This window comes from Leptonotus elevatus, chromosome 11 (assembly GCF_054856555.1).
Source record: "Leptonotus elevatus isolate MCC_2025b chromosome 11, RoL_Lele_1.0, whole genome shotgun sequence".
NCBI classification, from domain to species: domain Eukaryota; kingdom Metazoa; phylum Chordata; class Actinopteri; order Syngnathiformes; family Syngnathidae; genus Leptonotus; species Leptonotus elevatus.
Genome location: NC_141249.1, coordinates 19,353,520 through 19,379,114, shown reverse-complemented (window position 1 = coordinate 19,379,114; position 25,595 = coordinate 19,353,520). Strand labels below are relative to the sequence as shown.

General features: G+C 41.0%; 2 protein-coding genes across 6 annotated transcripts in view; one reads left to right on the top strand and one right to left on the bottom strand.

Annotated features, from left to right (window-relative positions):
* Positions 1 to 25,595, top strand: part of bcar3 (BCAR3 adaptor protein, NSP family member) — a 53,716-nt gene that overhangs the window by 16,779 nt on the left and 11,342 nt on the right. For 3 of the 4 annotated variants that reach the window (XR_015096523.1, XM_086089826.1, XM_086089827.1), the window contains 3 exons: positions 5,696 to 5,882; positions 6,553 to 6,786; positions 11,968 to 12,010. Coding sequence is in view for 3 of the 4 variants with exons in the window: in XM_086089826.1 (XP_085945952.1) it covers positions 5,696 to 5,882; positions 6,553 to 6,786; positions 11,968 to 12,010 (464 nt within the window). In the remaining variant the exon portion in view is untranslated. Of the gene's footprint in view, positions 1 to 5,695; positions 5,883 to 6,552; positions 6,787 to 11,967; positions 12,011 to 20,319; positions 20,659 to 25,595 lie in introns of those variants that run through there. The other variant, XM_086089828.1, reaches the window with a different exon arrangement.
* hps3 (HPS3 biogenesis of lysosomal organelles complex 2 subunit 1) overlaps positions 1 to 25,595 on the bottom strand; it is a 63,206-nt gene that overhangs the window by 34,841 nt on the left and 2,770 nt on the right. For both annotated transcript variants that reach the window (XM_086089822.1, XM_086089825.1), the window contains exon 4: positions 24,799 to 24,863. The gene's annotated coding sequence lies outside the window, so the exon portion shown is untranslated. The remainder of the gene's footprint in view (positions 1 to 24,798; positions 24,864 to 25,595) is intronic.

Sequence of the window (25,595 nt, the reverse complement as noted above, 5' to 3'; positions counted from 1 at the left end):
AACCCACGCTGCTTGTACCAAAAAGTCAGGCAAATATATACTGAGGCCTGAAACAGTTTTACGAGATCGCCGGCAGAAAGACAAGTACAATGGATGCCATCTCAATAAACAGACGGCGACTCCAGACGAGCTTCAGAAACCCCGGACGCTCGTGTCAACAAGGAATGATCTTTGCACGAACCTGAGCGAGTGAGTTTGTATATGTGTGAGCATGACAGAGTTGAGGCCAGGTTCACGCGTAAGTTAAATGGCAGCTACTGCTGTGGGCTTTAATAGCAGCCCACGTGAATATAACACACACACTGGCGGGCCCACATACTGAAGAGCGCAGTAGGGCACCTCTTTCTGTCTACAAACAAAGGCTCGTTCTGAGCCGCAGTCATGTGACAGTTGTTCCCATTGTTCACTTCAGGCCAGGGGTGGATTTGACTAATGCACTTGTGTGTGCGTGCAAATGTTCTGCGTGCACGGCAAAAGCAGGAAGACACTTTTTTGGCCAGCCAGAGGAAAACCCTCGTATTCCCAAGCGCGCTCTCGCTCGTGTTCGTCTTCCCTATTGTGTTCTCTTGAGACCGTTTGCATTTTTAAACACAAAAACAATGCGATGTGGTTCAATTCGATGCCTTGGAAACCTATTAAATTCTCTGGAGGTGCTCGGTACATCCCCGTATGACGAAATCACAAATTCAGAGTATTCATTATGACACCTTCCACCATCACCAGTGCTTTGATGGGAGTCATGAGCGGCTTTGAGCAACAACTGTAATCACAGCGCACGAGATATTGTTGTATTAGCGTTTCATCGCAAGTAATCTTCTATAATGAGCTGCCTGCTGTCTAAATGTTTACACTGCCGTTTCCTCTTCCTGTTAAGTGGACTTGTTTCCCACCCAGTGTTGATTGTACTGTGGATGTTTTGTTTTTTTTTCCCAACTAAAGACCGAGTCAAATGCTGTGTTAGTTATGAACTATGAACTAAAAGGAGCTACGAGCACGGCAAGCTGTTGTGCTTTTAAGAATAAGAGCTGCAATCTGTTAAAAGGATGTCATGTCGTCGACCTTCTTGACCTGCAATTCCGACGGTGGCCCCCCCGTGCCAAAACCACTCATGACCATACACAGCACCATATTTAATTGAAAGATGGATTAATGCGTTTTATCCAGTCATCCATCTGAACCCTAACGGTGATTCAACTGTTTCACATCCTCAAACTTGTCTATACAGGAAATGAAATCTGACTTTTGCTTCTTGAAGCCCAGATGTCTCAAAAAAACTAGTGCCACCATAAATACATACTGTAGATCCGGCCAAACATTAAACAGCAGCTTTAAAGTGTTGCAGACACGTTTTTGTAGATCGCGCACGTGCGAATCAAGTTTACCGTGTTTGGGGATTTGTTAGACTGCCGTTCGGGGGACCGATCTTTATTTTTATTTTTTATTTATTCTTTTTTTTTTTTTTTTATCTGACGATTTGGTGACTGAAAGCAGACCAAACTTTAGACCAGGTGGCGTAATGAGATTTGGTGGGATGTGCCACTACGAAGCTGTTTTGCCACCGGGCAGGTGAACGACAGGTTGGTATGCAGGACCGTCGTTCACCGGCCACGCCTGGCAGCAACAACAACAACGACCATATTGTGACCACCCCCCGGGGGATGCACAGCCAGAGCCATAAATAGGGAGACTCCACAGTCCACACTAGTGGGGTTTGCATCCACCTATTTTCTTTAGAATTTTCAAGAAATGCAAAAATAAAACTGAAAGGAAACACGAGAAATTCGAAAAAGGGCCCAAAGTTCGCCAAAAAAAACAAACAACATTACGCTTGGAGGTAGTGGATTTTGAAAAAAAGAATTTTGACTATGGAAGCAGGTTTTGCGAATAAACGATGACGAGACCAAATACACGTCACACGTTTTGACGTGATATTACATCAAACGTACGTTTGTAGTCACAGAGCAATGTCGGAAGATAAATAAAGGTATGTTTGCGGGGGGACGACGAAACTTTTTGGAATTAAAGAAGCGAATATTAATCAAAAGATCAAGATTTACAGACGAAAACTCATACGACGTCATCGCACGGCGCAGTCGATTCCTCTTTTTCTTCTTCTTCTTTTAAATCACATCTCTATGGTGTATACCGCCACCTACAGCGGCGGAGTCCCCTCTCAATATTCGCCAAAAAACAACAGATGGAAACGGCATAAATCGCATTTCCGTTTTGCGCATTTTCAGTAAATTTGCTTAAAAATTTCAACAACAAAAAAAATGCAACTGAATTCACTAAAGATTATTGTCATCCCTGAGGTCCGTATGCGCCACAGTCCAGAGGAACGGTGGCCCGTTAAGGCGAAAAAGGAGCGCTCTGGCAAAGTACAGAGTGGAACTTCGTTATGAGATGCTTTATAATGACCCGTTTGGGAGCACGGTTGGTAGTAGTTAGCAGGTCTGCATCGGAGTCAAGATGCTCTGGGTTTGGCTCTTGGCTGAGGCCCTTTGTTGAGGAGTTTGCATGACCTCCCCCCGTTCACATGTTGGTTGTCTGCGTGTAATCGAGTGTACTACGCCTCTAGGATAACATTTGTGTGAAAAAAAAGACATAAAAAAGAGAGCTGACATCATGATGGACAGCACAGGAGGGAGGGAGGGAGGGGGGGGCAGGTAGGGTGGGGGTTTCTCTATAAGGCAACAAAAAAGCCAAGATGGCTTACTCGATAAAATTAAGTCGAATATTGTGTGCCTATATGAATGATAACTTGAGGATGAGGCCAAATGTTTAAAACAAGCTTGACCGAAGTATAAACGGGCTTGAGAGGTAAACAGCTGTGTATTCATTCAATGAAAGTGATCCTTTCTTCCCGAAAGAAGGGATGTGTGTCTAGCAGATGGTCAGGGCCACACAAATACACACACAGCTGACCAATCCCTGGGGGTCTCATAATAGGCCCCCCCTTGTCGTCGTCGTGCCCCTCGCAGGAATCCCCATTCTGACCCAGCGTGCCTCAGCTGGACCTGAATTGGTTTTACAGTGGTTTTTGTGGCTGGATAAACTTTGCTTGTCATGCTGAAAAGGCCCGGAGGGGTCAGCTTTGCCTGATACTATAAACCTGTGTTTGCATTTTCATTGGCATCATCATCTCAATAGAAGGACTCAGAGACCCCCCCCCCCCAGTTGCCTTCTTTCCTGTTTGAATTGAGTTGATATTGTCGTTGAAGGTGGCAGTATGTTTGGTCCACGGTACTGACACTTTGCAATTACTAAGTTTCAATTTTGGGGGGATTGTTTTGGCAAGGTTGCATTGTTGTTACCTCTTTGCATTTTTCGCATGCAAAATAGACACAAAAACACAAAGAAAGAACTCCCCTTTTTACTAGCCATTGTGTTAACATTCCCAAGGGATCAAACAGTATCATAAATGTTTGGAAGTCTTCATTAACTATAGCAGTAGACAATTAATTCATTTGCTCCTAAAAAAAAAAAAAAGTATAAATACGTTCTATTTTATGGTCCCAAAAACGTATTTAAACGTTTTTTATGTTTAGTTTTTATTTATTTATGCTAGAGCATTGAGAAGGCTTTGATGCAGCCTCTGAACTGAAGGGAACGCCTGATGCTTCATGCTTGGTATTTATTACAAAAACGGCCAGCAGGTGGCAGCAGAGTTTCCCCACTGTTTTAAACTGATTTGCGAATAATTATGAAATTTAGCCATATTCTAATGCAAATTGCTGCAAAACGTATGACGGAAGAGACTCTAATCTATATATAGCAATAGAACACAATATTCTGTGGGCCTTGCAAAATCAGTCAAAATCCAGCAAAACAGCGGGGAGCGAAGGGGGTTGCTTCAAGTGAAAATGGCTGGGAGTGAATGAGTTAATTTCCCCAATAATTGTCAAATGTCAATACCTTACCTTGTTTTTATTTTAGCTAAAGTTTTACCAGAATTATTATAACTGATGTTGTTAAAATTGAGAGCGGCAAATATCTAAATAATAATGCAAACTATTTTAATCGTCTAACTCAGTTGTGGACATAGGACCAGTGGAATTTCTGACCACCCATCAAGTCAGTATGTCTGGAAAATAATGATAATTTGGCGTGTCCGGTATGATGAAGTGATTCCATGCAAGTCATAGCAGAGTCTACTCATCATCACGCAGCAGGGGAATTTATCAGGAACATGTTCAGATTTCCAGCAGTGCCAAACAATTTGTTGCCACCAATAGTTATCAGCTGAAAGAACCTTGTGGGTAAATACAGTCGTTGTTGTTTTTTTCTATACAAGCTTGTCACACTTGTATTCAACTACAAATTCCATTTCTAATGAAGTTGTAATGACACAATAATCGTAGTGGTTTAACACTGACATTTATCAGCCTCATGTCTAAAATTCCTGCATTTGTTCTAGCCATTCTTTTCCCTCACCACCCTTTGTGGATTATTTATAGACATCCAATTTGAAATGTAGAATTCATACAGTCGTGCCCTGCATCTTCTCCTGATGACAGCCATTGTTAAGTTATGTCTGTTGTCTCTCAGCCTCAGCAGCATTCTTAAGAATATTGAACATTCAGATTAACATCCAATAAACGCTTGAATCCTTTTAGCCCCCCTTCGAAAGTGCCTCGCGGACACATTAGAAACAAATGCCCGCCGTGATGTCATGTCATGATCGGAATGATCACCCTGAGGGGAATGTGTGCTTTATGTGCATGACAATGTGAAAGGGTGTGTGAGCGCCGACACCTGTTGTACTCATTCTCTCTTCATGTGTGCATAACATTTCTTCTCGGGGAATACTGACCGTGCAGTGTGTATTTCAGATCAGATATATGATAAAAAAAGCAGCACGGCGGCATTACGTTACTTTGTGTTGGGCCTCGGGTTGTTGGAAAATGATACGTGTTCATATATTCATATTTGTCTTCATTGCCTTAAGTCATTCGGGAGAGACTCCGGCTATTCATGGTCCGAATGGGGATACACAGTATAGAAAATGGATGGATGGATTACATAATATTAAATATCAAATGCTTCCCACTTAATAAGCGCCTTAACCCGGGTCTGATATTTTCTTCACTATGAAAAAAATCAACAACCCTGCTGACTAGGGGCGTTAGAAAAAATTTATTCGACAATATATCGCAATATTTACATCGCGCACTTCTCAAATCGATTTTTAAACATCAATTTTTTATAGGAATATTCAACTAAACGTCTCGTTTATTGATTAGTATTTTCTAAATTTGAGTAAAAAAAAAAAAATCACAATAATCAATTTATAGATCCGTATCGGGATTAATCGGTATCGAATCGAATCGCCAGGTACTAGGCAATTCACACCCCTACTGGTGACTATCTCAGGAGATACAGAACAGTATACGAATAAAGGTTAGTCTCACATCATAATTTATTGTTTATCTTATCACGGAACAGACAAATCTATTCTTCCATCTTTGTGGAATCAATGTGCAAAGCAAGAGTATGGCTGTACGTGAGAGCCCTGACCTCAACCGTATCAGACTACTGGGATGAGCTGCAGAGATGATGAACCCCTCCCTAACACAAGTCAGCTTTGCGTTCCTATCGATAACAATGACCAGATGTCCCAGTACCTTTAACATCTTATCATTATGAAGACTTGTTCTCATCACATTTCAATGTTTTTTTCTTCTTGGTTTCGCAGAGTGGAGGATGATGGCCGAGGGGCGTTTTGCCAGCCTGCCCAGGTCCCTCCATGGACATCACACACTCGGGGGAACGTCCCACATCCACATTCCTGCCCTTGGTGCACCCAGCGGGAGTAGCTGCCCCTCAAGAAAGTTTCAAGCCTCCGTTGCCTCCTCCATGGACCTTCTCAGCTCGAGACCAAGGTGGGCCAGATGATCCAAATTGTCTCATTTAACTCATTCACTCTCAGCCATTTTCACTGAAGCAACCCCCTTTGCTCCTGGCTGTTTTACTGAATTTTGACTGATTTTGCAAGGCCCACCGAAAACATGAATCTTACCCAAAAAGATTAGAGTCTCTTATTTTATCAGGGAAAAAAAGTATATTTTTATCTGTTTCTAATTAGCATTAGAATATAGCAACGTTTCATCATTATTCACAAACCTGTTGAAAACATTGGGGAAAAGAGCTTTTTGCAACACGGCCCTGATTAATCTCTTATACTCTGCTGCCACCTGCTGGCCGTTTTTTTTTTTGCAATAACTACTACTGCTTTAAGCAACCTCTTCAGGTCAGAGGTTGCATCAAAGCCTTCTGTATGCTCTAGCATTACAAAAAAACCATAAAAACATACAGATACGTTTTTGGGATCATGGCAATATTTAAAATACAACGTTTTTATACATTTTTATGAGCAAATGAGTTACAAGTAGCGTTCTTATTCTTATTTAAAAAAATTATGATATAAAAGACAAATGAAAACACTAGTTTTGTTGTGATAAACAAAAACAAAACAAAAAACGTATACAAACATGATTGCTCGTACGAGTCTAAAAAATATTTGTTGATGTTTTTTTCCTCTATCGTCCTTAGTCTGGTTCCAGGATGCAATGGATCCGAGTTCCCTGTAGCGTCTTACCAGCATATCTCCATTCACGGAACTCTGCCGCGACGCAAGAAGGGAGGGTCCCCCAACCCCTGGCACCCCACAGCCAATCATACTCTGCCAGCGCTGAGCAAGAGCTCAACATTGGTCGCTACTCAGGTCCATCAGCCCATGACCTCGCCACTGGCCCAAAATGTTATCGAGGACTTCCACAGTTACGGGTAAGCAAAAAATGAAAGAATCCCATATACTTTCAAATGCACTGGCTAACCACAACATGAAGCACACACCTGCAAAAACAAACGTGATTCAGCCAGAAGAAGATAACCAGAATGGTGCTTGTGGTAGAGCATTGACCTCCACCAAGTACTTGTTGCATAAAGATAAAGAACTACTGCAAAATAAGAAAAAACTCTGCTGGATAAAGAGTGCAATCCTTGGCGGTGTAGAGCTCAGCTCAACTTCAGAGAGAACGCACACAAAACCGCTTCCCATCCTTCATCATGTCTTCCCATCTTTCGCTAGTGTCGAATTACAGCTGACTGTATCTGATGCAGCCAGCATACGTGTGTGTGTGTGTGTGTGCGTGTGTGTGTGTGTGTGTTGGTAGCCCCCAGCATCTGGGTTACCTTTGTAGGTTAGGGTGGGGCAGGACAGATCACAGATGACTGTGAACTCTTTGTCTGCATACTCCATCTTTTTTTGCCTCCACTCTGGATACATTTCATATACTGCTGACAGTTAGTCCAGATCACCTTTGACCAGTGCAGCTGGATGCACAGCGAACAATATTTTTCTCTCAGCTCTTTGGTTTTGGCGTCTTAGTAATTGTTTGAATTTGTCTGCGACTTCTGAACATCTGGCCTTCTAGAGTGGAGTTCTCACCATACTTTCACGGGCTTTCTCTATGTGCCCGTGCCTTCCTCACATATTCTCTCTAAAAATCGTGCACGTTCGATCAATGTTTCAAGACAAGGCAACCGTTTTACAACAAAATCTTACGGCACGCCACCAAATTAAAAAAAACACTAAATGATCATCTACTTTCGGTTGACCCGTACATTGAATTACTTGCAGGAAGCCATGACTGAAAAATGGTAGTGATATTTACTTGAAAAAGCTAGTAAAGTTTTTTTCACTCAAAAATTCTAAGTAAATTTCGCAAGGAGTTGAATAAGAATTTCTGAGTGAAAAAAACTTAAGTAATTTTTTTTCAAGTAAATATCACTCGCCATTTTTTCAGAATAACAACATGTGGATAAAAACATTGTAGCTTTTGCCATCTAGTGGAAGAGAATTTAAATGTTCTGCCTTTCACCGTATGGGTTTAGGGTGAGGATGCTGAAACAGCTGAAGTAAAAAAAAAAATAGAAGTAAAAATGTGAAGAAAAAAAACGTGTATAGCATGCTAGCTAGCTAGCACATTAGGCTGTCTGCCAAGAGTGGCTGTATAATAGCCTATAGCTGGATAATGAATATTTTAAAATGTCTCTATTATCTTATGTTTCTTGTTTGGTGTCATAACATTTAATAAAACAAATTGTACATAGTAATCTGAATCCAATTTAAGGGAAATGTGTTTGCGGTCGCAGCTGAACCAAATGCTCAGAATTCCTCCCTATCTCCCTTTCGACCATCTGACTTGCTGATTTGAAACCGCTACTTCACACTAATTGGCTTTCAATCAAAAGATAAAAGCGCGTACGTTGGTATGCAAGCACTGGTCAGTCCATCTTGACTTTCCATTGCTCTCTGTCAGCTGACCTTCGACTCCTGACCTTATGTTGCTCTAGCTGACCTGATTGGCCAGTTTGTCTTTCTGTTGACCCCCGGCGGGCACCGCAGCAGACCACCAAGTCAGGAAGATAAGGAGGAGTCGGAAGACAGCAGATTGAAAAGCAAGGGAGGGAGGGCGTGGCTGCCATATGCGCCTGTCTCTTAAATCAACAAAATGATGCGTTTCAATTGTCAGTCATGTCTTCATTTGAGTTTGTTTTGACAATTTAACGCAGCGCGAACTATTTTTCACTCAAACAAGGGGAGGGGGTGGGGGGGGATAGTACCCAGTGCCCAGCTTTGACATTTTACATCTGAGTAGCACACACGTTTACTTGTTTGACTCGAGCTCAGCACGAGGCAGTCGACAGTACCGGGATTTGTTTGATACTGACATCTATTGGCTGCCCACTGACACTACAACGCCAGAGTTCCACAGTTAAGACACCCGCCACCCCCCGCCCACACACGCACACACAACGTCAGATGGTGTACTCCCATAGTGAAGTCGGCCACATGTGGTGATGCTAAATGTCATGTGGGCAAGCAGAAGAACAACAGAAGCCAGGAAAAGACTGTGGTGCGAGAGGCCTGCCCTCTCCACTTTTGACTCTTCCTCTGGCACTCTCGCTTTCTGCGCGTCGTCTTTGTGTAGCGGGTCGGTCTGGTGGTCACGGAAGCAGAAAGGGTTCGATGCTGTTTCAGCAAAACGCGCAGAATAAAAAAAAAAAAAGTCAAAGTTAGCTGTGGTTAGTTTGTGCAGACGGGAAGGCCGGTGCTCGCTCGGCCTCCGCATTCCAACCGCACTTCACGTCCGTTGCGTCGCCGCTCTTGTACAACTTGCTCAGCTACGGTTGGATTTGGATTTTATTCAGTTTGAGATTAGTCTACACCTGACTGACGTTTAGGATGTTGTTGTTTATCAATTTGGACCCCGCCCCCCTCCCTGACAGTCAGAACACGGTTACCACCAGTAACGTTTACACGGTGGGTGTTGTCCGAATGGTTAGGACGAAGAGGCCAAGGGGCAGGAGGACTATTCGGTGAATGTTCGGGGACATCCAGTGAGGTCAAGACAGAAATGTAGCAGCGCTGTGTGGTCAGGGTTGCGTCGTGTGGCGTTATGCAATGTGATGCTTCCCACATGCTGAATTGTCATTTACAGGAAACTAATGCTCATCATGTTTCCGACATATTCATTAAAAAAAAAGCATTATATGTAAAAGGCATTGAAATCATGTATTTTTCAAGTCATTTCAAAGTGTGGAATTAAGTACAAATAACTTATTAAGTGTAAAAATGCAGTATGGCCTTCTGTTTACAAACCTCCACCAAGAAATAAACAAAAACAATAAATGTTTGGGAATTTTTTTGTATATGTAGGGATTTTCTCTCTCTCTCTCTCGCTCTCTCTCTCTCTCTCTCTCTCTCTCTCTCTCTCTCTCTCTCTCTCTCTCTCTCTCTCTCTCTCTCTCTCTCTCTCTCTCTCTCTCTCTCTCTCTCTCTCTCTCTCTCTCTCTCTCTCATCTTTGCGTATATGTAACGGGTTATATAAGGGCTTACAACTCATATCAACATTATCTGTGCATTTAAGATAAGCATGTTTTGTTTATTTTCTATTGTTTCATTTTTATGTTATTATATAAGAACAACTTATTAGTATATTAACATGATAGAAATATTAAGGAGTAGGACGAGAGAAGTTTTTGCACTTCTTCCTACTCCTTTTCAAAATTTGTCAAATTCTTCTCTTTCTTCCTTTTATTTTATACTTGTAATGTGTTTATGTTCAATAATCAAATCAAATCAACACAAAAAAAACATTTGAATACCAATTTTTTTTAATGGTATTGTGGGTAATCTTGGGCTAAGTCTAAGTTGGCTGTAGTTTCTGATATATATATATATATATATATATATATATATATATTTTTTTTTTTTTTACAATTAACTAATTGATATTCAATGTGCTTTAAAAATACACTGATCGTTGCTAAAAGTAGAGTTTGCGCTTTGACGTCACCTTTTGCCCAATTTTCTGAATTTGCTGTGTTTTTCACGCTAATAATTTTCACGATAATTTATAAAAAAATGAAAGAATATTTTATGGATGTGCCTGAAAAGACAGATACATCTTCATCAAAGTTGTAGCATAGAGAATACAAATGTCCAAATGTACATGTTTTAGCAAAATGGAATATCTCAAGAAAAACGGCCTTATGGAATACAGCGAAATCAAATTACGCTAAAATCGTTGAAACTTTCTCGTCACTAAAATGTGTGTTGCCCAATGTCATACTATACAAAAACCCTCTTACAAGTTACAACTGAAACTGAGAAGAAGCAAAACTCTTTTTTTCATACTTTTGGGCAGGTCAAGCATGTGGAGTGTCAAACTATCACAAGGCATCCTAAACTGTATGCGATAATGATAACATGCAGTGCCAGCATTAAAAATTATATGCACACGTAAACATGCCTGCACGCAAATGTCACATGCTCGTGAAAATAACTCTTTTCAGTCTCCACTCCTTTTGCTCAGCCCACTTGTGGTGCAGTTATGGAACAGCGATTGTGAGAAAGCTTCCGAGCGCATATGTAATTACGCAAGTTTCCCCGCACTAGTTAAATCCATATGTACATAAAGTGTGTCTTCTTTTTGGAATCATTGTAAGAAAGATATAAAGATTGTAAATATGATTTGGGACGAATTTACAGTCAGCATCGTTAACAGATCCTTTGAGCAAAAATAGAATCGAGCACTCAGGGAATATGAACGCTGACCATAAATTGTTGTGAATGTTGCCTTGTGTTCGATTACGTAATGAAATCCCACTCGATATTTGGGGCCATAATAAAGCTGAGAGGGTTTACAGCTAAACATGTTTGGTTTGTTAAATCCCCGGTCTGTGCTAATATTCCCACGGGAACACCAACAGAAGCTTAAAGGACTTTAACCAGCAACTTTTTGTTCACGTCGTCCAGGATTTGAGCTAATGACCTCCTTTGGTCTCTAAGCCTCCCGGAGGATGGCTGCACTTACAAACTCGAGTTGTTGCGCGCAGAATGTGGCCAAACAAAGCGTACAATTATTTGGAGTGTTTAATGGCGCTGAAGCTACTGAGAAAAAAAAAGAAGAAGAAGAAAAAAAAAAAAGGCATTCATCTGTGTTTTCCGAGTGTTGTGTGCCGTAACTTGTGTGTGAAATTGTCAGTGGACTCACAAGGGTGGGCGTGTGGCTGTGATGTGTGTTATGATGGGGAGGAGAGGGAGCGAGTCAAGGGGGGGGGGGCGGAGGGAGGGGAGAGAGAGAGAGAGAGAGAGAGAGAGAGAGAGAGAGAGAGAGAGAGAGAGAGAGAGAGAGAGAGAGTGAGCGAGACAGGGAATGGGACCGAAAGTCTTGAGTTAGACGCAGCTCAGAATGAACTTGTTTTCTCCGCATGCCGCATATTAGTTGGCGCAAGTCAAACGAGCATTTTGCCCTTTCGCAAAGATGCCTCTTTGAGGAATAACACCAGCAGTCAGGAGGAAGCGAGAGAACAAGGACAGCTTGTTGGTGGGAAAACCACCATCAAGGACAAGATGTGCTCACTCAACCGGGCTTTTTCTCTGTCTGTGTTCCCCAGGGAGCCCGCAGCCACTTTGGATGCCACCGTGGACTATGTCAAGGTAAGCACGGCGACTTGGGTTTGAAGATGTTGTTCTATAGACATTTTCATGTTAAACAATGCACGTTTTTTTTGTTTTTTTTCTCCCCTTATCGCAGAGGCGACGCCAACACATTGCGTTTATGTCGTTCCACATATTTGTTATTCTCTCCAGACTATCTGTACGTAAACGTGCAGTCCTGAAATAAGATTAGAGTTTGTTTCTGCACACTGTCAGAAGCTCTTGTCGGGTGTGAGTTTGCGCTTGTTTCAAACCACAGAAAATAAACCGGGTTAAATTAAGGCGAAAACATTCTTGTCAAAATCGTACAAAACGTGAATCTAATGTTAATGTCACTGGACTGAAAGTTAAAAAGAATAATATAATGACAATAAAAATAAAATAATTAAATAAAAATGTCAGAAATTAAATTTAAATAATAATAATAATAATAATAATAATAATAACTTTTGGGTTCCAGCTTAGTCTTGAGAGAAAATTTTGCTAAATGATTAACTATTGATCAAAAAAAATAATTGGGTCGTCGTGTGATTTGTGCTTTCACAATCCAACCCCTCCTAGTGTCAATAATCTATTTCTTGTTCTGTTGTTGGAACTGAACATCTGCTACTGATATCCAAACTCACTGTTTCTTGCATTGCGTTATACACAGAATATATAAAATGATGTATAAGATTCTGCGATTGGCTGGCAAACTGTCTTTGGGTGTATACTGCTTCTGACGAAATGGCTTGCAACTCACCCGTGACCCTCAGCTCTGTAGAAAACTGACAGCTGGATGGATAATTACAAGTATAACCCCCAAAAAAAGAAGAAGAAAAAAGTGGTATACTGTAAGCTTGTGTAAGTGAAGCACAGCACAGTTGTTACAAATGCTTTGGTGAGTCAAAAAGTGATGTGATTTTATTTTCCTGCTGATTCCTCACCATTTTTGGTTCGAAAAAGAACCTGAACCTCAGAAGATGGAGAAATATATCTATTTAAAAAAACTTTTATATTTACTCTACAGTCGACTGTCGCCATTCGCGAGGTTAGTGACTGGACCGGCCCACGAATGGCGAAAGCTCACGTACAATTGACGGCAAATGAAATGCATGGGGAAAAAATAATAATAAAAAATTATTCAGAAAACACAGATAAGTATTAAACATAACATATAATGATGTCATTGATGGATAAAATGCTAAATACTGTCCGATTCCGATCATATCGGTCTACTTTCAAAAATGTTATCAAATCCCTTCACAGGACAAAAACATGTTATCATTTGACAAACGTCAAAAATCAAATATCTATCGTCGGTCTGTCGTCATCATTTTTATTGTCGATTATCTGAGAAGAGTGCAACAATGAAATCGTACGCGTAATCGTTGTCCAAAACATACATCAGATGATGGAAACGCCTAAACTAAACTAATAATGAATTCATTTTTGAATTCTTATGCTTGCCCATTTTCACTTCCTATATGAACTTTCGACAAGCTCCAAATCGCAGACAAAAAGATTTGGCCGACTTCCAATTTGGGACAAAAAAAAACAAAACGATTTTTCTTCTTCGCTCCGACTCGTCTATATCATTTCTTCCACTCCATCATCACTTCTCCTGCCCATCTAACACTCTTTCCTCCCATCTCTTAGCACATACGTTTGGATGCTGACACCTCAGTGTGAAAAGCAAACGTACGCACACACGCACGCACACACACACACACACATGCGGTTCTGCTGTTCTGTGGGTCAAATCAGGACTGTGAGCAAAAGTCAACAGTGTGTGCTGAGCGCACATGGAGCCAGTCTGTATCCGAGCTCTTATATAATAGGTGCCAAAGTGTAGCTGTCAGCCACAATTCCAGGTGTGTTTGCATTTGCATTGTGGACAATAATAATACAAAAGTCTAACAGGTAACACAAGGGGCTCTCACATCTTATTTCCGCCGTCGACAAAAGGTCAAAAGTGCTCATAACCGATATTTCGGTATTGCAGTAAAAGGAGAATATATTAGCGTCAGAATTTAAAAATGTCACTTTTTCTTTTAATTGTAAACATGTAAAGAATTAACAGCGTTGTTTAATAATTATAAATACAACGCGGGGGAGCTTCCAGGGTCATCAGCATGTGTTGAGCGAAATTAAAAGTTAAGCAAGTAAATAGTTCCCTAAAGTTTTACGCCGTTAAATTGTCCAAAATTTCAACATCATTTCTTAATTTAGAACTTTTCTTTCATTTTTAATTCAGTGTCAGCAGCATTTTTTTATCAAGTGGAAATTTGAATAAATCCATAACTGAAAAGTTCCCAGCATCTCACTGAGCGACAAATGCATGTGAATGTAGCTCATTTGGTGTTTTTGTCTGAGTTCATAAAAAGTTTCAAAAGATCTTCGCAGACAGTGAAAATGGTCTGAATTTGTTCGAAATCTCTGTAAACATCTTGCAAATCCTGATGAAAATCCTACATTCGCTACGTTCGCAAGCATCCACCGCTCAGTGAGATACCAGCTTTATCGGCCTTCGGATTCATAAAAAGGATGCCGATATTTGTCAAAAAGCCAAATATCGTCACCGATAATCGTCCGAGACCAAACTCGGCCTATCCTTAGTCTTATTGTCTTCAGTCGGATGACTGATTTCTTACATGTAAAAGAAGTCGAAACATCAGTTGAGGCCATGTCGCAGTCTTTCCTCTTGAACCGTTGGACGGCTTTAATTGGTGCTTTGAACGAGAGGTTGGGTGAATGGAGGATATGGGAGAGCAACACTGACGAGATCTGTGGCTTAAGAGAGAGAAGAAAAAAAATCCTCCACCGAGTATTCCCTAAAATACGTTTGCTTCTCTTGCTTCCCTTTGAAGTCAAAACGTTGCAAAAACAATCATGATCTTGTGTGGTCGTGGCTTCCCTACATAAGCCTGTGGAACACTGCTCCTTTACTAAAATAATTCTATGATCCTTTCATTGCATTAAAAAAATAAATAATAATAACGCCATTTGCTGCTGACCCATTTTTAGATGATTAAGTCATTAAACTAGACGACGAACTCTATTGCCACCCGGTGGTCAGACTTTGGTATGACAAAGTGAGGCCACAGAATCCAACTGTCAGTTTGAGTTCCAAACAGCGGCGGAGGCTCAACAAGATTTGTCAGTGAGTCGACGGCAGTTCCACTAATAAGCATCGAGCCATTTTACGCTCCGCCGAGTCGACGGTGGGTGCGTGTTCATGCGAATGACAGCCAATCAATCAATGGGTTCGTCTGTCGGGAAGCACGGAAGTCGCTCGGGTGAGATGGAATACATGTTGTTCGGGCCTTAGGCGCTTCATACAGTTCAGGCGTGACGTTGTTCTAATCAACTTGACTCTCGCCAGTACAATTGTTGTTGACAATTGTCTTAATAGGATGCCGATGACCCAGCGCAAATAATGCACGCTCGACCACAGGCCCCAACAACCATGCCAACTCTATCACTGGGCAATGAAATTAAGCGTTGGCATAAATCTGATTAAGGTAGAATAAAAATTGAAATAAAAACGGGAGAAATCGATCCTACCGATCCCAGCTGATTTGGGGCAAAACAACGAGGGGCGTGCCAAAAAATCGATCCTCATAAGAATCGCGATGATCATTTAGTACGATTCAGAATCAATTTTAAATGTCCCAAAATCGATTTTATTTCAATTATTTCATACTGTCTTGCCTTTGTCTGTGTGTGCCTTTATTTGGAGCGCTGTTCATGCTGTACCCAATTTGGCCACTGAGAGGCAGTGTGGTTCCGCGCGGTCTAATACACTGTTAAGCTGTAGCCACATTAGAGAGTAAAAGGAGAAAGTCACGATCAAATTATTCCAATAAAAGGTTGTTGTTTTTTTTAAGCGTGGAGCCGTTCTTGATGATAAAAGTGCCGCGAGTAGTGCGCTAATTAGCATTAGCAAGTCAGACTGGAGTAGATCATTACGATTCCTTGCACATCTATAGATTGAAGCAAAAATCATTTTGAATCAAAAATCGTTCTTAATCAAAAATCGATTCTGAATCGAATTGGAGACCAAAAAATCGGAATTTAATCGAATCGTGAGACAGTCAAAGATTCCCACCCCTAAAAACAACCATTCACGTATAACGTACAATCGTACATGTGTTAACTTCCCACTATCACTGGGAACCGACTATAGCAGTCAAATCGATAATCCAACAAGTAATCGATTATCAAATTAATCAAGACTATTTTGATAATCAAGTAATCACTTGGAGCCATTTTTTTTTAATTTAGAATTGTCCAAATTCTCTGATTTCAGGATATCAACAGAAATTGTTCACTGATTTCTGTAGTCTTTCTGTGTTTAATCAAAATAAGACATTTGCAAACATCTGTTTTTACTTTGGAAAACAATGACCAAATCGGTAACATAGTGCATCAATCCCCCCTTTTTTAAATCACAACCAACAATCACTGGTTAATAAACAGTAATGAAATGCTTTTGTAATAGTTGAATGCAAAATTAAAATGACTCTGATTAGTCGATTGAATAATCAATAGATTAATCGATTCTAAAAATATTCGATAAAGACAGCACTAGAACCGACTCACTCACTGCATGTAATCTTTATTCCTTCCATTTTTAACTGGCAATAAAAAATGTATACTAAAAAAATGTGGCATATTAGACGATTTTTAAAATCTTAATTGTCACATGAAAATGTCAAATTAAGATTCTTTAGCCCACATGTATTCTTTTCGGACTGCATTACGCTTCACATTCTTAAAATAAATACCGTATAATGACAGTGTGCTGTTTTCAAAAACTGCAATCCTCTCCCTTTTTATCATCTATAAAGTTGATGTTGTGTGCTTTCTTTGGCCTTATTTTAGCCTGTATTACAAAAGCAACAAAACAAATACCGTTGAAGATGTGGAACCCCCCCCCCAAAGGAGGTTAGAAGTTTCCTGTCCCTTGTTTTCCCCAGCATTCCTGAAATGACGGGCGCGTGTATTTTAAGGTGGACGTTTACGCTAGCTGGTGATTTTGAGGCCAGTGTGGTTGGCGATGCTGTACGTGTTGCTCCAGGGAACATTCGACATGTATTTCCTCCATGGATCCTTCGGGAGCCCGCACCGTAATTACCGTCTTTAGTCCCTGTGGCAGAAAATTCTTTTAACTGCTGGGGTGTCACCCCCGCCCGCCCGCGTGCGCGCGCGTGTTTGCATTTGCTGGCGTTTTCTTCCGTTTACACGATCGTGCTATTAAGATAAGAGAGGGCCTGTCGCTCGAGCTTTGTTCAGGTTATCTTGAGGATGTTTGATGGGGTTGAGGTCAGGGCTCTCTGACAAAAGTGTCATTTGCTGATACCGATTTTAGAATTTTGACTTAGGCTACATGAACATAATACCGTTTAATTTAATATATTTACAATCGAACATAAATATATACGGTATGTCGAAAAGTACTCCAGTGCAGGATACAATATCAATTTTCAAGGTACACTATGAGATTAAACAAGATGGACTACTTACATCGGTGGTTCTCAACCTTTTTTTCAATGATGAAATATTTTTTCAGCCAAGTACCCCCTAAACAGCGCAAAACATTTTTGGTTGAAAAACAGAAAATACTTAAAATAGAGCATTTAACAATTAAAATTAAACAATGTTACTAAAAAAAAGAACTAATAAATAAATAATAATAATTAATGATAGATTTGTGCACACAAAAAAATCACCAACTCTTCTCCTTTGTGGTCACAGTAAAGATCTGTTCTCATATAAATAAATAACTACCTTAATTTTAAATAAAGTTTTGAAAAGCATTTTTGCGTGGATGTGACGTTTTAATTATTCTTGTAAAATCTCACGTACCCCCTGGAGTACCTTTACGTACCCCCACTCCCCAGGGGTACACGTACCCCCATTTGAGAGCAGAAGTGGCAAATCCAGGTCCAAAAAGTAAAAACCTTGCCACAGTTTGGCTTTAGCCCCAGGTGCTAGCAAGCTATCTTCCAAGCTAGCGCCCTAGCTAGCATCAGGGGCTAAAACAAAATTGTGGCAGGGTTTTTACTTCCAGATGCTAGCTAGCAAGCTCCAAACTAGCTAGCTCCCATGGTGCTCATTTTTTATCTTTCAGGTAGCTAGCTAGCCAGCCAGCTAGCATCAGGGGCTAAAGCCAACCTGTGGCAAGGTTTCCACTTTCTGGACCTGGATTTGCCACCTCTGTTTGAGAAACACTGACTTACTTGATCTCAAATACAGTACACCAAAATGAGGTTTCATTATGCAAATATTTGAAATTAAAATAGCTTCAAATGCTTTTAACTGGAAACACTTGCGACCGGTATTCACAATGTTGCCACAGTTGTTGTAGGTTCTCCTTAGGAACGCAAAAAAACAGCCATGGGTGCGGCCATGAAAAATGAAAATAGCTAATTTTCAAAATAGAAAAATACCAGAGGCGAAAGTCACTGCAAAAGAAAGAAGAAGAAGAAAGAAAAAAAACAAGGATAGGAAGGCTCAATCCAAAAATAGTGAGCTCAGCAAGGATCGACTAAAACGAGGAGATTAAATTCCCACAGACTATTAGATGAAACGCAGTTGTGCAGAACATCAGGTGAGGCAAAGCGCTGACGAAACTAATTAGCGCCACCACAAGCAAGGCCTCATCAGGACATCCATGTTCTGTATACGGCTTATCCCGGGGGGTCACAAACTCTGGTCCTCGAGGACCCCTATCCTGCACGTTGCTAGCCAATCACAAGAGGCGAAACTTAAATAGAGCTGTTTATCAAAATCCAAGAGTAATTCACGTCTCCGCCAAAAGGGTTATAATTGCCTTTAGATGCCACAAGACAGTCATGCGCACTGATATATTTGGGGGCAGGTGCTCAAGCCAAAAAAAAAAAATGGCACTCAATAGTAACCAGTAGTAGAAATATTAACTCATTCACTCCCAGCCATATTCACTGAAGCAATCCCCGTTGCTGCCGGCTGTTTTAATGGATTTTGACTGATTTTGCAAGGCCCACAGAATATTGTGTTCTGTTGCTAGAAAAACATGGAAGCTACCAAAAGAAAGATTAGTCCTTTCTTTCATCAAAAAAAAAAGTATCTTTCTATATGTTTCTGTTTTGCAGCAATTAGCATTAGAACGTGGCTAAGTTTCATCATTATTCACAAATCTGTTTAAAAACAGTGGGGGGAAGAGCTTTTTGCAACATGGCTCTGGTTGATCTCTTATACTCTGCTACCACCTGCTGGCCGTTTTTGTAATAACTACCATTGCTTCAAGCATTCTCTTCAGTTGTGTTTGCTACTTGTTTTTGCTACATGGTAGGGACCATATTCTGGGTTTTTACTATCCTGGTGGGGACTGCCTGTCCACCACCCATCCTTGTGAGGACATTTTGGTGGTCCCCACAAGTCCAGACCTGTTTTTGAGGGTCAAGACTTGGTTTTAGGGTTTAGGTTTGTATTGGGTTTTGGTTAGGGTATGGGTAAGGGTTAAGCAATCAGTTGTGATGGTTAAGTTTAGGGTAAGTGGCTAGGAAATGCATTACGTCAATGGGATGTCCCCACGGGGATAGTAAAACAAACGTGTGTATTTCCAAATATTGATGAATAAAGAAAAAAATTGACATTTTTCTCATTCTGGGCTGCACCACTAGCTACCTGTGCACGTGCCTGCTACAAAATGTAGACAAAGCACTAGTTTTTTCAAAATGAAACTCCTCAACTTACCTAAAAGAAACACATAAAAGCAGTAAAAAAAATAAAAAAAAATTAAATTAAAAGGCAGGACAGAAGAGCATGAATCAAAATCAGGTCATATGTATTAATGTTGGTTCAGTTTGCTGTCTATATTTAAAATTGATTAATGGGACAGTTTTTTTGTGGTAAAACAGAGAAAAAAATCATAACTAAAAAGCACTGCATCGCCCCCAAAATACGCCAGCCCGCCGGGCATGTGCCCCGAATGCCAGATGGCCAGTCCAGCCCTCCCCACAATATGTTTCGACCCATAACTTGGGTGCCATTTATGTCAACAGTACAAAAACATGGACGTAGAAAGCAGCAGTGGTATGCACGGTAGGTAAGAGAATCATTTTGTGTATTGATTTCTCCATCCAGCCAGCATCACCCATGCGTCCTTAGAGCAGAGAAAAAGAGAGGGAGTGTTGGCCTTTGGGCCCCTCCCGACACTGCTACATCTGATTGGTTGATACCAGACCACATGGCTCTTTCCCATACCCTTATTTGGAGCTTAGGGTGGAGTCATGGAAAATGTTTTTAGCGAGGAGGCAAGAGGGGAGAGTGGCGGATGGCTCACTCTGCAGGGGACTGTGGAGGAAAGAGTCAGTGGACATGGTGATAAATTGGCTCGCTGATCTGAGGTCAGGCCGATTGTTATTGTTGGATACGCCGAGGGTCCACTTAAGATAACTGCTTTCCTGCGAGTTGCCAGCGGACCTTCCCTTCATCCAATGGAAGTTCGAATACTTTGCATAGTCGAGGCGACTGCATCTGCTATTTGCATGTGAGGGGCCGCAGCTGGAGGCGACGCTGGAGAAAAAAAGTGACGAAAAATGTCACAACGATGTAACCTGAAGAGCCTGAAAGCAGCTCTTTGCTGCTTCTACCACAACAACTCTGTCATCAGCGCAAAGGTGAGAAGGGAAAAGCCACATGTGCATGATGCCCTTGTGGATGTTTGAGAGGGTTGGGAACACGGTTTGTTTTCGGATTCCGAATCACATTCACATAAACTAAAAAGGCAAGTTCTGCGCTAATCTGCTGTTGTTGAAGGAAACTGGCCGGTCCAAAGTCGCGCCAGCCTCCCAAAAGTGCCCGGTGACACTTTCAGACTGGATAAAATCAAATCACCCTGAATGGTCCTCCCTCTTTCCTTCACTCTGTCTGCGACTTGAACACTGGCCTTTTATTATGCGGACCAGACACCCGCATAAATGAGCGACTGTGTGTGTGTGTGAGTGTGAGATATATGACCGGCTTTATCCATAAGTGGTGCTGGCACACAGACAAGGCAGTGTGTGATGGCACGGGTGAGACACAGATAGTTGGAGCAGAATGAAGGTGAGTGTGATTCATGACTGACTTATGATAGTTGGCCCTTTTCATGACGTCAGTGAAATGTACCAATGCCATTAACTTGATTTGATGGAGCCAGCGGCGGCGCGGCCGCTGCGCAGCAAAATGTCCCTCAAGATGGTCAGCTCCCGTGTTTATGTGTATGCATACAGCAGATTAAGAGCATTGGAACGCGTCTATGAAATAAGGGCTTTTCTGCAATATTTGGGTACATGAATGGAGTTCATTCATTTAAAAGAATATTGCAATGTCAGAATCGGTCAAGCTCACAATCTTTCTTAAATAGAACCTGAGCTACAAAATGAAGTTGGTCAAAGGATCTCAAAATGCTGCAATGAAATTAATTCAAGTAGTTGGAATCTCTCGGTCGGGAAAGGGTTACAAAGTCGTTTCTAAAGCTTTCGGACTCCAGCGAACCACAGTGAGAGCCATTATCCACAAATAGAGAAAAAATGGAACTTTTGTGAAACTTCCCGGGAGTGGCCGGCCAACCAAAACTACACTAAGAGCAAAGACTCAGTTTAGGTTCGTGTTCGCCACTCACCAATAAGGAAGAGACTGGGCAAAAATGACATCCATGGCAGCAATTGGGGAAAAAAAAGAAGAACCTAAAGGCTCTTCTTTTTTTTGCCCCCCCAAATACCAACAGTCAAACATGGAGAAGGTAGTGTGTTGGTTTGGGGCTGCTTTGCTAATTTGGCCTGTTTGGCCATCAGTTTGTGACCTAAAGGTAAAGATTTTGGCGTGGCAACAGTCAAAGTCCAGATTTGAATAATGATGTGAAAAAAGACGCTCATGCTTAAAAAGCCTCCAATGTTGGCAAACTGAAACAAAAAAAAGAGTGGGCCAAAATATCTCCTCAGAGATGTGAACTGAAAGATTCGTTGCCAGTTATATATAATGTCTTCTTTCAGTTATTATTACGTTTAGGGAGCAATTACTATTTTACTAACGGCCTTAGAAGAGAGATATACTATCTACTTCTCGCCAAACTTTTTGACAGGTGTGACTTCCTGTCCTACCCTTCACTTCCTGTCTAAGCCCCACCCACTTCCGGTCCCACCCCTTTAACCCAAATATGGACTTCCTATGACATCATAAAAAGGGGACTTAGACGGGAAGTGAATGGGGTGGGACTTAGACCGGAAGTGAAGGAGCGTGACAGGAAATGACATCACACCTGTCAAAAAGTTTGACGAGAAGTAGATACTGTATCTTTCTGGCCAGGTAGCTTTAATTATTTTTCTTAATAAATTAAATTATTATTTTGTGTTTACTTGACTTTTTCTGTCTGATCTTTTCATTTGCTTGACAAACTTAAAGAATGGAAAATATGCAATACATAAATAAATAAAAGAAAATTCTTTTTCAGCACTTTATAATCGTCAAAAGGCCTTGTTAAATTCAAGAATCAAGATTCTGGCTTGGTTAATTGTTTGGCGAAGAGGTGTGTCACCAATACTTGTCACAATGACCGTCCGTGCTCCTGAGCAAGGGAGACACATTCAATAAACGCAAGATCATCCTGACCAGTCAGACAATAGTCAAATAATAAAATAATTGACATTAAAGAAGAGCATTCACTAATTGGAAGTAACATTGACTGCAAGGCTGTTTTCATTGTCTGTTGTGAAACGGACTGCAGCTCGTTTGCCGGCCGCTAAATGTTAAGTGAGGCTCCATCCAGTGACAAGTGTACTGTAATTGGTCCTGCAGGGAGTTGCTATTTCAAATTAAGGTCTCCTAAGTTAATAGTTAAGCCAGAGAGGACAATAAATGTCTGCACAGAAATGTCACATTCCTTTACCCAGTAGACGCGAAGACCTTTTTGTACTTGTGAGGATGCTGGAAATGATGATGTCATTTACTTGGCAGTGGGAGTGTCTGTTTATTTATTGCTGTGAATGACTGGTAATAGTCAGAGGTGACTGAACGATTGTCCAATCACATGCTCCAGCAATGTCATGCACATTCAGTGATGCCGCTAATGCGTTAGAAAGTAACGTGTTACTCTCGAATGTCCATATTTGACAGTAACTAGGGTTTTTCCCGTGTACAAAAATCGGAGGTGGCCGCCCTCTAGCTAATTGTTGTGCCGCCTCCTGCCAGAGCGACTGATATCGCTCAACACAGAGCTACAGCTGTGTTGATTGAGCACGGCAGCAACATCATTTATCTGCAGTTGCAGCGTAGCGCCACTGCGGGGGCGCTGTAACAACACCTGGTCTCAAGTGAGGCAGAGGCGTCCTCTAGCCGTCACCTAAGTAATTAAAATACAGTATATACAATAAACATGATAGTTTTACAACAACGCTGAACTATATTTACAATTTAATATGTACTAGTGGATGAATTTTTAATCGTTGAAGTAAAAAATAAAATAAATTCGCTAGTGCGCACACGGCAACTTTCTATTCCTATAATTTCTAAATTCTAGTTCTTGATCGTAAAACGGTCCGCAGTAGGGCGCCCGAGTACTGATACCTTAACATGAGATTTAACATGAGCACCGACTAGATACCTGGTATCGGTAGTACCGCCAGAAAAACCCTTGTAACGCCTAATCTAGCGTGTTACTTCTCTCAGTGTAGTAATCTGACTACAGTGACTTTGCAAAGTCACATTTCATTGCTGCTAATGTTGCTTTCAGACCTCTCATTGACACTGTCAACACTTTGAATAGGAATCATTCATTTTTCAATCACAGTGTTTCCTAATTTGGTATATGCAACAAAAATAATCATTAACAAATAACAAAATACAGGAGGAGACCCCACCCACAGACCGCCTTGCTGTGTTTTGTTTAGTTTTGGAATTCATTCTTAAATATCACTGTTAAAAATGATTTGATTTTGGATTTTGTACATAATGGAAAATAATCAAAACGTGTTTGTTAGAGAAACTGTTTCCCATTTCTCCAGTATCATTTGGGTTTCAAAGAGCTCTGGATTTCTTCCCATTCCCTTTTCTCATTTTCATGTACCCGCCATCTGTTTGTTTGGGAGGTCGCCATTTATCCTAAAAGGGTTTTTGCTTGTTCCAGAACACATACGGCCACAACCCCAGCGACCCATTTAGCTTTCACTCCTATATTGTATGACAACAAATGCTGAGATTGAGCGGATTGTCCTCGATACATTTTCATTATCGACCCAATCTATGTCCACGTACTTTCACTAAGAAGTATTTGTCCTCTCTCGAGTCACAAGAATCCTCTTTTGTTGACTATTTATGGCCTAACATATAAAAGCCCCAAACTCCCAGTGCAAAATAATTACGATGGCTTTCTGGACTCGTACTCAACAGATCTCAATCTCCACGTCTTTAAACTGAAAGCGGTCATCTTTATGATTGATTGGACCCTGTCGGTAATACCACATAGAGAAACAGAAACATGACTTCGGAAGCCTAATGAAACTATTTCGTTTTTTGCTGTTGGCATGTCGTGTGGCTGAGTTAACGAGAAGCTTAATGTGGCTGAAAAGCAATCTTAGCCTCCTTGAAAGAAGCCTCAGCCAATCAGATAGCTAAAAAAAAAAAAAAGACGCCTTCATTTATTCGTGAGTAAACAGGAAGGGTGGGACATTTTGATGATGGCAACATTTCTAATCTAAAACTCTCTTGAAAACTTTCTCCAAACTTATTTCATGTGATGTGACATTTTGGATTCACTTGTGTGCGACTTTTCACAACATCACCTTCGGTTCCTCGTGACAGTTGGGTAGAAAACACCTGGGGAGATAGCCGAGAAACTTTTGGAGCCCTGCAGAAAGACGGAGACAGGAACAGGAAAGAATTGTTACATGAGGCTAAAAGAGGAAACGACACAGACACAGACAAGCTTAGAGTTGTTGTTGTAAAGGATGATGATGATGATGATCAGGAGGATGTGAAAATATGTCTGATGCTTATCTGCTATGCTAGCAGTTAGTGGGTGGGGTGGGGGGGCTTGTTTCTCTGTTGAGCTTTGAAGAGCAAAAATATTTGTCATGGCAAATGCTTAACAAGGATTTTGTTATGTAATTGATGATGCTTTGGAGTATGGAGATTTCTTTCTTTGATGCAGCCTCTGAACTGAAGAGGGACGCTTGAAGAATGGTAATAATTACAAAGAGCGGCCAGCAGGTGGCAGCAGAGTAGAAGAGATCAACCAGGGCCATGTTGCAACAAGCCGTTTTCCCCACTGTTTTAAACAGATTTGCGAATAATGTTGAAACTTAGCTATATTCGAATGCTGATTGCTGCAACACGGAAACAGTGAACAGTGAAACAACAGTCACTAAAGTTATTCATGTTTCCTCACAAGGACTCCAATGCTTAATTCCTACTTGTACTAACATTTTTTTACTAAAAATGTTCCCAATTCTGGTGATTTCACATGATACTATGATTAAACTAATGCAGATGCAAGACTGGAAGTCCACACTGGAAGAGTGCACGTCCTTGCACAGAACCAATAAAAAAGAAAAATAAGTCTTCATTAAATGGCTCCACT